Below are 15,649 nucleotides of genomic sequence, written 5' to 3'. Positions count from 1 at the left end.
GACAATGGCAGTCTACTCATCCCCAAAGAGTGAATTATGGTTAATGGTGGCTACTCACGCTGGTTCAAAATCGGAAGGGGAACTAGGCAGGGCTGAGCCCTCTCCCCGATGTTATTTGCACTCTCAATATAACCTCTCACCCAGAAGATCTGAGTTGACCCATGCGTGGTGTGATTCTCAGTAGGAGGGATGGACTACAAAGTTGCATTGTATGTGGATGACATGCTTCTACACATAAGGGCTCCCCTGAACTCCATACCGGCAGTGATTCAATTGATCGAGCAGTATGGCACTATGGCGTAACTAAAAATCAATAGATCCAAATCAGATCTTTTCCACCTAGACAGAAAAAGGGATGGGGCAATAGGGAGGTTCTCATCACTAGTGGTACAGGTCAGCCTGGACCCACTAAATACCTGGGCATAAATGTCACAAGGGATATTGGGAACTTATTTGAGGTGAACTCCCCCACCCTTTATGGCCAAAATAAAGGCAGACTTGTTAAAATGGCACAAGCTAACGTTATCTTGGCTGGGCGGCCTCATTGCTCTGAAAATCGTGGTCCTCCTAAGGATCCTTTATTTGTTTCAAATGCTCCCCATCTGGACTCTGCACTCATTCTTTCTAGAGATTAAGGGCTCCCTCCTGAGGTTCCTATGGGGGGGGGGGCGAGGCTTCCTAGTGCCGTACTGATACTACCCAAGGAGAAAGGGGGACTTTCGAGAGGTTTTAAAGAGAGAGGTGACTACTGGCACATGTGGGTGGGGGGTACCCGAGGGTACAAATCTTTTGGGACAAGGTCCTGGTGTGGGTCAAAGCCCTAGACGGCATAGCTCGAATAAAATCGGTCATGTTGGTTTTGTTTGGTATGGAGGAGGAGGCTGGAGACTATGGTATACTCCCGAAAATGGGTGCAGTGCTACTGTTTGCCGCAAGGGCATGCATAGCCGCTAAATGGAAATGTGTACAACCTCCTAGCAAAAGAGAGTAGACCAACATCACTAAAAATATATTTACTATGGAAAGAATTACAGCTGGGCACCATGGACTGATACCCCCCCTGGATTTGGAGTGGGGTGACTTTCTTTGCAAAATATATGGATCCAGAACCACATTCTGCAAGGGTCTATGCTGGTGGCATAAGTGGGGGGATCCTGAAGGAATGGAGCTGGGCGAACAAGGGAATGGGGAGGTCATGTCAACTGAACTTGAAAGTTTGCTCACCATACAGGGGGCCAGTAAACATGAAGACATTTATTGTGTTGGGTGGGCGCTGGCGGCTGTTGTCAGATAACCTATCCACAGATAACTGGTGTATGTGATTTAAACGTTCAACAAAATAAACTTTCAACAAAAAAAGTTAAGCAGTTCATGAAAACCTCAGCAGTTCATTGTTCCTAAACTTCCCACATTATCAGCATTCTAGCTGATATTAGCAGCGCTAACTTTTGAAGTCATGAGGGTGATACAATGCAGAGCTTTTGTAGGAATGCGGGCGACAGGATATGGTGCATGTCTCTTCAATAGTGTCTGCAATGACGTTGTCCGTCACATTGTGGCAAATCTCTCATGGCAATTACAGAAACTTCATTTCCAATCGAAGTTGATGAATGTATGCCATCTCAACAGTACGAAGTTTACATACTTCAGCCGTACATGTACGGGTACGGCACTTCAAGCTTACACCTTTGAGTGCACCCATACGACACTTAAGTTAAGGTCACTGCTGCGTCGGCTATAGAGCGGGATACCAATAATATTGCTATGCTGTCTCACCGCTCCAACTCCAAGTAGCTGGAACCGATTTACGGGATTCATGCGTTTCTCATCGTCAGATTTATGTGGCTTGCCCAGAGTTGGAAACAAAGACAATGGGCCTCATTACGAGATGGGTGGTAAGGGATTACCGGCACCGGTCAGGGCACCGGTGCCGGTAATCCCTTACCACCCTACTACGAGTTCCCTTTGCGGGTCCTTCCTTAACGCTTGGTTTTTTCAGGCGTTAAGGACGGGTCCTGCAAAGGGACTCTAGAGCTAATAATGGTACCGCAAATTGCGGTACCGTTATTAGCGCCTTCCCCATTCCCATTGAGCCCTATGGGGGCTCAAATGGGAATGGGGAATGGCCCTGGTGAATGGGGAATTACTGGTCCCGTCAACCTTGGAATGGACCAGTAATTGCTCCATTCACCAGGGCGGAGTCGGAACGAGTTTCGAGGCAGCCATGGCGCTAATGTCGCCATGGCTACCTCCAACCTCTAAATGAGGCCCAATTTGTTCACACTAGCTCTTGCAGGAAAGAATAGCAATATTGTCTACAAAGAAACATTGGTTTAGTTAATTTTTTTTTTTTTTTTTTTATTTATTGACACAGTTGAAAAAATCAACTTTTCAAAAAAAGGAAAAGCGGAAAATAAGCAAAAAGTGTAAAACACAAGATTAACTACATATTCACATCTATAATAATATCACAATTTTGTTTTAACACATTTAAAATGACACTCTAAAAAGTATATATAGATACTCAAACATACTAAAACATACTATTATAATAAATAAAGATAAGAAGTATCGTATACTCAGTTCAGGTCAGAGTCACAGATATTTTCCTTCAGCTTTAAAGCCTTCATGTAATTTAAAATTGCTATTCTCACCGTAGTTAGCTGCGTGTTGTAAATTCTATCCCAAAACAGTTCAGTAGATAGATATGTATAAGTACAAAAGTGTTTTCTAAAGTGTTCAATTCTCATGTTCAGTAACACAGGACACTCCGCGACTAGATGATATATAGTTTCAGATACATTAGGAGTTTTGCAAAATCTACAAACGTCCTCTTCCTTAGATATAAGGTTCCACTTAGCCAGAATATTTCTTGTATGCCAGCAATTCATTCTGAATCTTAAGAAGGAAAGTCTAGCTTTAGAATTAGGGAACTTCAACAAGTAACTCTCAGTTGTTCTGATTTTTTTAACAATTATCCTATGGGTAAATGCATGTTTGGTCTTTTGGCACTGTTCATAAGTATTAATCCAATCCCATGTTATGATCTTCTGTTTCGCTCTGCATGGGTTAGATATCAGCATTTCCTTAGAGACCTCTGTTATTAATAAAAATTGCTCCACTTGCAAACGCCATTTGGCCATTACTTTGTGCTCGCTTTTTTCCATATAAATAGACAGAACATGCAAAAGAGAGTTGTCTTTCGGAGTCATTAGACATTTACGATATAGACTACATAGTTTCCACATATACATGCAGTAAAGAGAAGATAATCCTAGTTCATATCTCAGCAGGCATATCTGTAAAGATTTAGGAATATTCATGATCTTTTTCCAAAATTTGCCTTCCATTTTTGACCATGCCAGTTCATTTCTCCACGATCTAGTTTCGGCACCGTAAAGAATTGTCGGTACTACTTTCTGGCAATAGAACAAAATGATGGGTTTCATGGAGAAAGAACAGTATTTATATTTAATAATGGAAGCCTGGGAGATTGAAGTATTAACTTTGTTTTTCAGTTCCTCCCAGTAGGGGAAATCAGCCTTATGTGTGTTAACATTTAGCCCTAGATATTTATACTGCGTCACATTCTCTAATGGCGCCGCCATTAGTGACCACGAGAACCGCACTGCACTGGAGGTTCTATTGGGTACATTTTTCAAAGTTTTAGTTTTTGACACATTTATGACCAGATCATTTCGTTTAACATATTCTCCCAATTGCTCGAGTAGCTTCTGTAGTCCACAGGATGTTTTGGAGAGTAAGACCAGGTCATCTGCATAAAACATCCAAGGGACAGCACATTTCCCTAGCCGCGGAGCATCTGACAAAATCTTTCTAAAATCCTGCACCACATCTGCTATAAAGAAATTAAACAAGGTCGAAGCTAATAGACATCCCTGTTTTAATCCCTTGTGCGTACTGATTGCTTTCGACAGAGAGCCATCCATATTCAAACGGATTTGTACTGAGGTTTGTGAATGAAATTGGATTATCCAATGAATTAAGTATTCTGGGCATGTATTCTTAGCTAGCTTGTTAAATAATAATTTTCTTGAGACAGAGTCGAAAGCAGTTTCAAAGTCAATGAAAGCCATAAAGACCGCTTGGTTAAGCTGAAGTTCGTGCTGTTTAATTGCATCTAACACTTTTAGATTCACAGAAGTGCCAAGGCCAGCCACAAACCCCGTCTGGAACGGATCTCTTATTCTCTCCTGCTGTGACCATTTGTTAAAGTCCCTCAAAATCAAACGGGCAAAAATTTTTCCAGGTGCATCAAGGAGAGCAATTGGTCTGTAATTCTTGGGGTTGAGCCTGTCTCCTTTTTTATAGATGGGTACAATAATAGATTTTTGCCAGGAGGCAGGAATTCTTCTGCTGATAATTACCTGTTCAAAAATCGCACCCAAAATAACAGCCCACGCCTCTGGATTTCCCTTTAGCATAATATTGGAGAGACCATCAGGACCAGGGGCCCTAGATGTACTCAGTTTCTTAATAAACATTTCAATATCTATGGTGTCATATTCTAGGTCGTATTTCCCAGTATAATCCATCTGATACATCCGGGCAGGGATATGCGTTTCGGCATACAGAGAGGTGTAATATTGAACCCAAACCTCTTCAGGGACTAGGTTGATTTGTCTTATGGATTGTGTGTCCCCATGGGAGGTTTTAATCAGTCCCCATATTAATGCAGAGTTCTTGGATGCTATGGAATGTAACATAGTATGAGCATCCTGCAAAATCATCTTTGCTTTCCGCTGTTTGATCCAGTTCCTATATCTGTTTTTGCATTTGGATATCATAAGAACCTTATTGGAGGCATTTTGCTGAGTAATATATCCTATCTCTCTTCTAAGGGCTGTTTTCCTGGACCTTATTTCCTCATCATATGCATGCGTATGGGATTTCTGAGCATTGACATTACAATGAGCAGATTTTTTAAAATTCTGGAGTATGCTCACATAGTCCCCTTGTATATACTGCAAGTCAGGGTTTGTAATATCTTTCGGATATGAAATCGCTTGCAGTAATTTGCTAAGATTCGATGCAGTCCACTTAAAGCGGTTGCCATTGGTAGAGACTCCTAAATTTGGCATATATTTCCTACCAGATTCCAGAATATTCTTGACTGGTAGGCACCAGGACAGATGGAGCAAGTTGTGATCACTTTTAGTTTGGTGCAGCACTTCAAAATATGTAACTGTGGAAAAGAGTTCACAGTTGGTATATATATAATCAATGGTTGATGTAGCATTACCTTGTTGCCATGTGGCTTTTGGTGGTACATCACCCTCGACTGAGCCATTTATCATATTAAGACCTCTTTCTGTCATCATTGAACTCCATTTTTCTTTAGTTTCTCGTAATTTTCCCCCTTTCAAGCACACACAGTCCATATTCAGGTCACCTGCAACAATTATGAATTTCACCAGAGGATCTCTGTCAATCATATTCAGGCAGTTATTTAAGTCCCTAAAAAAACGGTTGTCAGAGATCTCTAAATGGTTCCAATACAAGTTAATACAGGCAATAATATGGTCTTTGTTGGAGATTCGAACCATCTGGGTATAGCTATTTGGTGCGGCCCATGCTTCGATCTTCCACCCATGATCTAATCTTACGGCTGCGAGAAGGCCCGCCTTGGGACGACCTCTCGGAAGTTTAATTGCAGGTTCCAAAATCACCTGATGGTTCTCCCAAGCCGGGGAAGAAGTTAACCAAACCTCCTGAAGCATTACAATGTCATACATACCAAAGATAGATGTTGAAGATGAACTGAGATGTGCATGACCTCTTGTATTCCAAGAGGCCAATTGGACATTCATTCTAGCCCCATTACAAGGCAGCTAGCATTCATTCAGCCTTTCATTCAAAGCAGCAGTCATTACCATTCGTGATTGGTTTCCACCTGTTGTAAAACATTTTATCATTAAAGGGTCAGCTGATTTGCTACTACATCGTATGGTTCCATTTATACCGTTAGTTGAACTTGAGGGGAATATATTAGCTACATTTACGGGAATAGTATTGGTCACTGCCAATGTAGCCGAAGGATTGTGCAATGCGAACCCTAGATGGAAGATATCATCCCTTGCCTGCCAGATCGTGTGTTTGACTATGTCTGAGGTCATCCATATTTTCACAATTGCACTATCTTGATCATCTATGAATTCTATCTGAGCCATATCCTCAGATTTAATTCCTTGTAAAATTGGGATAGTGCGCAAAATGTTGAGCACAGATGACCGATTTAAGTCATACATGCCATACTCCCCACCTCTACATTGTAAGATTAAGCTTACATGAGTTTGATCATTGCATTTATCATGTCTGGTCCTCGGCATCATTTTTGTGGTCTTTTGGTTCTGTGCCGGCATCACGTTCTCATGTGATGTTTTTTTGGACTGGAGAGAAGTTGATCCCTGCACTAACAGATTCTGCCTATCCGTCTGATTAAAACCAGTTTCAAAGGATTTATTCATTTTGGCCCTTGGAAGGTCAGAGGGGCGGGAGAAAAATACTCCCATCGACTTCATGATCTCCTCGCGTCTCTCATCTAAGGTTAGAAATGAGTATTTCGGTACCTGGTTGTCAGGAAAACTCATCTGTTCTTTCATCAAAGGTGGCTGCCCTATAGTGATAGGATTTGAAAAATCCTCTCTCAAATCCTGTTTAGTAATTTCGGACACTAGATTATCAAGAGGCTCATGTATTGGAACAGTATTATTAGAATTACAAAAGCTTGCCGCTGTTAGCTTAATGGGGTGTTGAGTAACTTTGTTCCTCTTAATGGCAGTATACTTCCGAACAATAGCTGCACTTTTCTCTTGACAACTTTTATCAGGTAAAGAGATATTCTTAATAAACTGTTGAGAGTTATTATTTTTTTGCGTCTTTGAAATCTGTTGATTCTTTGTTTTTTTTAGAACAGATTGGGGATTATTTATATGTTTTTTCCCTTTTTTAGTAACACTGAATATATTGTAGGTCTCTGTTTAGTTAATTAAATAAACTTCAAACGTGGACTGAAGCAGGAATTACAATGCAAAGCATGGGTACACTTACTAGTTTTGAAAATAAAGGTGCACTCTACGTATGGTCCATGTAATGACATTGGGCCTCATTCCGAGATTTGCGCCATGACTGACTCCAATAACGGTGCCGGCACCGGTCTCGTTCAATGGGGACTTACCGGTGTAGTCCGACCTTTGCGGGACCGATAAGTCCCCACTGAAAAAAACATTCCCATTTGAGCCCCCATAGGGCTCAATGGGAAGGCGCCAATAACAGTACCGCAAATTGCGGTACCGTTATTGGCTCTGAATTCCCTTAACGGGTCCCGTCCATAACGCCTGGTAAAACCAGGCGTTAAAGGAGGGACCCACTAAGGGAACTCATAGTAGGGCGGTAAGGGATTACCGGCACCGGTCTGCTTACCGGTGCCCGGTATCCCTCACTGCCCCACTCGGAATGAGGCCCATTGACTAATTAAGATGCGGCACTTCTGAAACCTACATCTCCACTGAGTTGGAGTGATACTAAGTTGCAATGATTTCAGACATCCAACGAGTCAGAATAATACTAAGTTGCAAGGAATAGTATGAGGAGTCCACTTTTTAAGGTCCTGTAGCTTTGGGGCCCTGATTCTGGCACTGTGGACTTATCAGGAAATGGAAAGGGTCAGATTGGACTAGGCAAGTGGTCGGATGGAGCGATATTGCCTGGAAGATGGTGGTAGCACATGCTGCCAGTGGGCAAAGTGAGGAAGAGGGGCTGGAAGGTGATGGGATTTATTGCTCTTAGACTCCTCTCTGTTACTTCCATTTCCAGTAATTCACATGCCTGTGATGTCCCTGTCGTTGATAGCATGGTCCCATTGTCTTTTGCCTACCTGCTTCTAGGGGTCAAGGTTTTGCATTTAGCAGAGATTGTGCCAGAGCCTGATTCAATCTATTGCACATTTTGCTCCAGTCAACTAGAATGTCCAGACTGATTGACAGTTGGTCCAAGGGGAACTGCAACATGGATGCCATACCTAACACTGGTCCGGCATCCGGCAAACTAAATGGACACCTCAAATAGCTGGCACGTGCCCTCTGACATACTCCAATGCACCATGCTATTCAAATTTGCAGCTGGCGAAGAGCTTCTAGCATTCGCTCTGCAGTGATATTTCCCGCGATTCGGTGCTATTTGCAGACAAGAAAACCAAGAGTTTATGAAAAGAAAATACCACAAAACAATTGCATTTTCATGGCTGAATATGTCGGAATTTCAGAAGAACAACAATACAGAATGACAATCATGCAACATGAAGAAAAGACAATCACAAGTTGATAAATGAGTGTTAATTGTGCCTGGGTGGTGAGGGATAGTACAGGACAGAGAATGGCTCTGTCTTTTGCTGTGTGAGATGCTTCTTCCTCTGTGGCAATCGGATCCACCATCCATCTTCAATGTGGGATTGCTCGGAGCGTATACGAGACGGGGATGTTTAGAAAGCCATTCAATCTTGGCCTGATGTCGATGTCCTTTGGATCGCATGGAAACTGAAGCTTGAATTTCTGTAGGATTGTGGTGATGTATATGAAGAGCTCCATCCGAGCCAGGCCTTCTCCCGGGCAAATCCGTTTCCCTGGAAAAAATGGCCACAGGACAGTAAATTCTCTGCTCATTGTTCACACTTCACCTAGTACAAATGCACGGCGCTCTGTAGTTACTCGAGCCCATATCTTCATGCCTAACAGCGCCTCCATGATAGGAAGAGGAATAGAGGTGCATACATGAAAACATACCTCTCCACATATATTATCAAGATTATACTTCTGGTGCGATAAACAAGCTGTGGGGATTAGAAGGGGTACACCAACATATGAATAGTGATTTCCAGTTATTCACCTGTAAAGACAAGGGGCCTCATTACGACCCTGGCGGTACGTGGTAAACGGCGCCGTAAAAGGTTCCGGCACCGTTTACCCCGTACCGCCTCATTACGAGGTCGCCTGGTCAAACCAGGCGTGCTTACCGGGTCCCGCGAGGGGAAGAGGGAGCAAACAACGGGCCAACTCGTAATGGCCCGTTGTTTGCTCCCTCTCCCATTCCCATTCAGCCCTATGGGGGCTGAAATGGGAATGGAGAAGGACCGGGTCCGGGTCCTTGGAGGGAGGAATTGCCGGGCCTTCCGAACTCGGAATGGCCCGGTAATTCCTCATTCTGTGGACCCGGACGCGATTTCGGCGGAAGCCATGCCACCAATAGCGGCATGGCTCCCGCTGAGGTCGTAATGAGGCCCAATGTATTTAGTTAAATAGAGTTTCTCCACTGTACTGCTCAAGGAAGGGACTTGAACATGTTGACACAGATAACAACTATTGCCAAAGACGGAATTCCACATATCCATGTGACCTCAGGCAGAAGGATGGGTTTTTGGCCTGATGGAAAAATGCCTTTGAAAAGGCATATGGGCAAGTAGTCTCCAGCTTCACAATTTTAGGTTTGAATTAGTTCAGAAAATGAAAGCATTCATCCCAGATATATATATATTTTTTCCAATGGTTATACAGGCTCTGGTTTTGCAAAAGATGCACGGTAGTAAAACCTTATGGGAATGGTTACAGTTACCTTGCAACCCTTTAGATTGGCTTTCCACGGATCCAACATCCTGGTAGTGGCCAGCAATATCGTTTAAGCAGGCCATGGCCACTAGGACTACCTATATTGGCTTCCATCCTCAATGAGGATCCAGTTTATTTATTTATTTGTTTTATTTCGGCATTTGTTAAGCCCACTAAACCCAGAGCATCAAGGTGCTGGTTGCATACAGTAGAAACACATAGGATTAAGACAAGGTAACAGGTAAAGTAATTGAAATCAGACAAGTTGCAGTTTAATACTGGCTGTTTTACTTACAAACCAGTGATCCCTCGCCACCCTACCTACGTAAGTCAATAAAATCCTCTAGCAGGGGGACTTTGCTTTACTGGGAGCTAAGAATTCCACCGGCTGATATCCTGGAAGCAGAAGCCATGTACTGCATACCAGTCATTTTCTGTGCCAGTTTTCACACATGTAGAATCCTTGCCTAGCTGTGACTGATGCCATGGTTGATTTTATCCTGCCAGAAGCAGGAAGTCTTTTTATTTCTCTGGTACAACATATGTGAGTTTGCTTAATCATAGGCGAATGGTCATGTGGCAGGAACCATGGTTACGGAATCTCTTATTACCAGATTGTTAATGTCATAATTGGAATATTCTTACAGAAGTGAAGAGCAGCACATCATTGCGAAGACATCTTCACCACTGTATTTTATCCAATTGCCCTTACACAGGGGGGCATACCAGGGCAACAGTATAATGATAAATACCAGAGCTGCAACCCTACGCAGGCTGGAAGAAAATAGAAAAGGGACAAGTGTGTGCAGGGGAGTGGAATGTTCAGTCACAATAAGTAAACAGACAAGTGAATGTAAATGCAAATATTTCAATGCACAAATGCAAAAGCCAATTGTCAATGCGATTCCATCATTACAAACAAAACAGTTCTAAACAAAACAGTGCACATTTCCAGCATTTGGACAGCAGAGTGCAAAAGTGCAGGGTGGAGTGCATTTTTGCAAGTGAGTAAATGCTGCCTGCACACTCACATGCCAGGCAGCGTTTACTTGTCATTGTTAACGCCGCTTGCCATGGTAACATGCCAGGTGACACTCACAATTACAATTAAAACCCTGCCTGACAGGTTGTGCATAGTTTGTTGGGCAGTGACCGTCAGTTTCCCCGTTATTTTGGAAGTCGGGCAGTCTTTCTACAGTGCTTACTATACTGGAGGTTGCGACTTGATCACCTTTAAAAAGTTGCACACAGCGCAGAGCGCGTGCAGTGTGCATAGTGTGTTGGGCAGTGACCAGCAGTTTCCCCGTTATCTTGGAAGTTGGGCAAAGTCTTTCTAGAGCTTTTACTATACTGGAGGTGGAGATTTGATCACCTTTAAAAAGTTGCACACATCACAGAACATGTGTCGGAAGCACTGGGAGTAACTTTGCGGTGACTCTCTAGACCACGGACAAGGAGTTTCTGGACAAAGTTTATCGAGGTGAGCTCATTAAAACTGCTATTTGTTAAAATCTTGTGTCGATCCCCCCACACTAATCCTACGAACTTGGGATGCCTGGAGAATCATTGATACGTACGAAGGCTAGCTAGTCTCACGCAACGCAAAACCATATGACCCAAGGTCAGGGAAATCAAAGAAGAGCAACAAGGGAACAGCGGCTTAACGGTTGGATAATGCCATAGAGGCTGGTGCAAGCAATTCTCAGCCGTTGGTGGCTGATGCGGGAAGTAAGCAGGGGAAAATCACTGTTTTTTTCAGGAAAAGCAATAATACAACTACGGCTGTGACATATGAGGCCACCGACACCCAACACGAAAGCACCAATACCACATATCAAGACAAAGACAATGGGCCTCATTACGAGGTGGGCTCAAATGGATACCGGGCACCGTTAAGGACATCGGTGCCGGTAATCCCTTTGCACCCTATTCCGAGATCCCTTAAACGATCCCGCAATGGGCGCCCTTAGCGGGAGCCGCTAAGGGACCAGAGAGCTAATAACGGTACCGCAAATTGCGGTACCGTTATTAGATACTTCCCTATTCCCATTGAGCCCTATGGGGGCTGAAATGGGAATGGGGAATGTTTTTTTCAATGGAGATTTACCGGTCCCTCCAAGGTCGGAATGGACCGGTAAGTCCCCATTGGACCAGGGCGGACTTGGTACCGGTATGGGAGGTAGTCATGGCGCAAATAGCGCCATGATTAGCTCCATACTCGGAATGAGGCCCAATAACTCCTTACTTTATCTGTGTTATGCGTTCCAAAATAGTGTTCAGGCAGGAGCAGGTAGCATAGACTACAATAACACAACAGTAACAGAAGCTGACATTGAAGGATCTGATGTTTTACCAAGTGCAAACACACCTCAAAGACTTTCAGGGAGTTCTAAACTGGTGTACGACATTGGCTGGGTGGCTGCCACACTCGTGACTAACAGCAGTCTGAACCTGATTAACAATGTTAATGACGCTGCTGAGACTCACCCAAACAGAGGAGTATTATTAAAGCTCTGCGGTGTAATCCAAGAAGAGTTCAAGTGTCAGGGAGAGGCAATGCCGGCTTACATACTTTGGTCACCAAGAAAGGTTCAGCTGTGGCTCTGATTATGGAGCAGCCCATAGACACAGATTCGGCTCCTATTGAAAGTACTGCAGAGGACAATGCAATAGTAACTCATGCAATCTGCAGTTTGAATGGGGACGACTGTACATACCTGGCCTCCTACCTGACCGGCAAAAAGCAGAGGCTAGCGAAGCAGCTACAAGAGAGGGCCATGCATAAAGGGGGGACAAATCAAGGGTCTACTGAAGCCACATCCTCACAACACATAAACTACTTAAAAAGGCATGCACCCTGTTAGGGAGAATTCTCGAAATGTGCTAATTTCTCTTACCTTTTGAGACCCCCAGCAACTTTGCTGGATTTCTAGGATTTTATTTTTCTACCTGGGAAGAGTGTGAGCCTTTTTCCCACTCTTCCATGGATTTTGGTGTGTCTTTACTCCATAGGCATCATCTTTTTCTGTGTGTCATACAGCACCTTCAGTGCAGTGACACAGGGATGTCTTTCAGACTTACCAATGTTTAAATACCTTCTCTGGGACTGACTACTGTCTCCCAGAGCATGTAAAGTTAAATTGACTTTACTAGTCTCTTTAAATTTACTGACCCAGCACACTGTATCTTCCTATAGAGTGCTGGAGAGGTTGCCTAGCTTCCCCTGAGTCAAAACACTCATGTAACAGTCAAATGTTACCCATTCCTACTTTAAATGGCTGGTGGCAGTGGTTTAGATCAAACTACCATGATTTTTCCCGACCGCGAACAAGAGTAGCTAAAAATCGGGTCAGCCATGTTTTTCAATATGGCCCCCAAGACCTATCTGTAAAAACAGGCTGCAGTCGACTTTTTTTGCCATTTCCTTTAGGAAATGTCCTTCTTGTGTTTGTCTCTGCACGCCAAACCAGGTTTGGTCCCTTTGTTAGTTGGCCTTTGGCGGGTTTCAGTGCTGAAGCCTTCCTCTTGCGCCACAGTGTCTGGGGTGGACAAGATGTGAGGGAGGTGCCCGAAACTCCCTGTGCTTAGTCTCCTAGGAGACCAGAATGCACTCTGGCATGATTGGCCGGCTGGCTGTCTGGCAAGGACAGCCACCCTCTGTGTGAGTGACAACCAGGCTGGAATTAATGGGGGAAAACTGTTTAAAAGCAGGTCTCTGCTCCTTGGAAAGCAGAGTCGACCACTGGAATGAAAGAACCGAAGATGAGCTGAAGGAAGAGGACTGCTGCAGCTCCTGGACGACCGGTGAAGCCCTGCTGCAGGTCCGAATTGCATGAAGCTCCATCGGCAGAGAAGCCCATCAAGGTTAACTTCTTCCCTTGAGTTTGGCGGGAAAAACCAACTCACAAGCCACCTGGACACTGTCCCCATCCTGGTCGAATTTTCTTCAGAGTGCTGTTGAAAACCGGATCCAGTGGGAAGGAAACCAGCTTGTGGACTTACACCTTAAAATAACGTTTTGCTAAGCTTTTGGCCTCATCCCTGGGCAGTCCAGGAACCTCCCAACGTCCTACTTCTTGTCCCCATGAATGAAGCTCAGGAACAGCGAGATCTGCTCGAACTGCCAAGAACAACTGCCTCAGCTACAGCTCTTCTTCAATTCAAAGGAACTGTGCAAACGCGGTCCGGAAATCTTTTCGGCCATTGCCAAATTTTGTGGAACTTTCCCAACTTCAAAGGCTTGTCCTTCCCTAAACATTCGTCTAACTTTTCGGCTAGCCAAATTCTTCTAAACTGCATGGCAAAGACTTAACCATTTACTACCAGAACAGTGCTATCCTATGCAAAGACTCTGAACCATTGACTTTGGCCCAGGCCTATGAACTGAACTGCTGGTTGTACTTTACTGAAACCCTTTTCCCTGCCTACCAAAGTATTTGTGCTGTTGATTCTTATAACCTTGTCTTTTTGACCCCTTTTTAAAGTATCTGAAGTGCTAGTTTGCTCCCACTTCAGGGGAGCTGAACTTGTTCCGTAAATTATTGGTTGTGTAATTGTGGTGTATTAGTATAGGATATTGAGCTGCTCTTGCTAGTGTAATGTTTTCAAACTGACTGTGTAAATAAATGTATATTCTTTTACCAAGAAACCTTGAGTAAGTATTTGTTTGAACCACTGAATTTGTTGTTCCTTTGTGTAACTTATTCTACTGCTCACTAAACTCTTGAGATAAGTCTGGCTGCTCAGCCACTGCTACCACATAACTGTGTAGTACATGCTTGTACCAAAGGTGAAATTGTACTGACACGTGTAGTCTTAATTGCATCTAGTGTTCCCAAAGGGTACTGCATGTGATTCTGCCTAACACACCCAGAGGTAAATTTAAAAAAACAAAGGAAAAGAGAAGTGCGAAGGAAACGAAGATCTGCACAAAACAAATTTACACTAAGCAGTTGGTTGGTCAAAGAGAATGACTCAATATGGGTATCTCACTTGGGATCTTTTGGTGAGTGTGAGGTTGAAGATGTGGGATATTTGCTCAGAGTGGCAGTGCCACATGGTATGGATGTAAGAACTAAGGAAGTTATCAGTGCACCCTTGCTCCACAGCAAACTCAAAAAGTGTGTCTGATGGGTGCAGATCTTGACTTTAAGATTTTCACTATCGGTTCGGTGACGGCGACTAAAGTTAAACAGAACTTAAATTTTCAGCTCTGTTGGATCTCTTCCACAAGGTACCATCATTGAGATTGATGTCATCTTGTGACTTTGACTTTAGGGAACCAGTGATTGCTTTACCTGTGAAGATCTTGAGAATCCACAGCTGTCTTCCTGAAACAGTGGCCTTAGTGCGGAGACATCAAGCATCATTACAACATCTGGGTTTTGTATTGGATGTAAAACTAGACAGTATGAAGGAGCCTTTTCATACTGCACAAAACCACAGCCTACGAAGAAAGCCATTAACATAAAAACCAACCCTATGTTTGATGAGAAATACAACGATGCACAGGGCTGGGAATGGCTCCAGCATTCTCTTCCTAAAACTGGTCCTACTAAGTGATGTAGTACGAACCTGAACTGGAACTAGAGGGGTTTTTCCCATCTGCTTGGAAAAGGTGAATCAATGGTCAAAGTATTTTTGCCTTACAAGAGACCTGGGTAGCATTTGATATGGGAATAGATGTCTATGCAACTTATCAGACGAAAGCTGTGAAGGGCGACCTCGGCTGCCAAAAGACAGTCTTATGATAGAAATTAGTAATGACCTAGTATCCACTCTAGTACTACCGTTGGATAAGGGGAGTCATGTTTTGGCACTTGAGGTTAGACCCCAAACAGATGGGGCCCTAAAACGTTTTTTGCTTGTCAACGTCAATGACCCCCCAGGCACGTGTGTCACTGAGTCGCTGTTTGGCTATTTAGATACCATGTTTACCCAGTGGGGAGACCTGCCAGTTAACCTGGTTGTGATCTGTGGTGATTGGAATGCCAGATGTGCTGATAAGAAGGGGTGTCCTAAATATGTGA

General features: G+C 43.6%; 1 protein-coding gene across 1 annotated transcript in view; it reads right to left on the bottom strand.

Moving 5' to 3' along the window:
- Positions 1–2,413: 2,413 nt before the first annotated feature.
- LOC138520913 (cytochrome P450 2A13-like) overlaps positions 2,414–15,649 on the bottom strand; it is a 314,460-nt gene continuing 301,224 nt past the window's right edge. Inside the window, exon 9 of the mRNA XM_069633340.1 lies at positions 2,414–8,641. Coding sequence (XP_069489441.1) covers positions 8,460–8,641 — 182 coding nt within the window. The 3' untranslated portion in view covers positions 2,414–8,459. The remainder of the gene's footprint in view (positions 8,642–15,649) is intronic.

This window comes from Ambystoma mexicanum, chromosome 13 (genome assembly GCF_040938575.1).
Source record: "Ambystoma mexicanum isolate Mex_15411 chromosome 13, UKY_AmexF1_1, whole genome shotgun sequence".
In the NCBI taxonomy this organism is placed as follows: domain Eukaryota; kingdom Metazoa; phylum Chordata; class Amphibia; order Caudata; family Ambystomatidae; genus Ambystoma; species Ambystoma mexicanum.
Note: the sequence above shows the minus strand (reverse complement) of the source record. Positions and strands in the feature narration are given on the sequence as shown.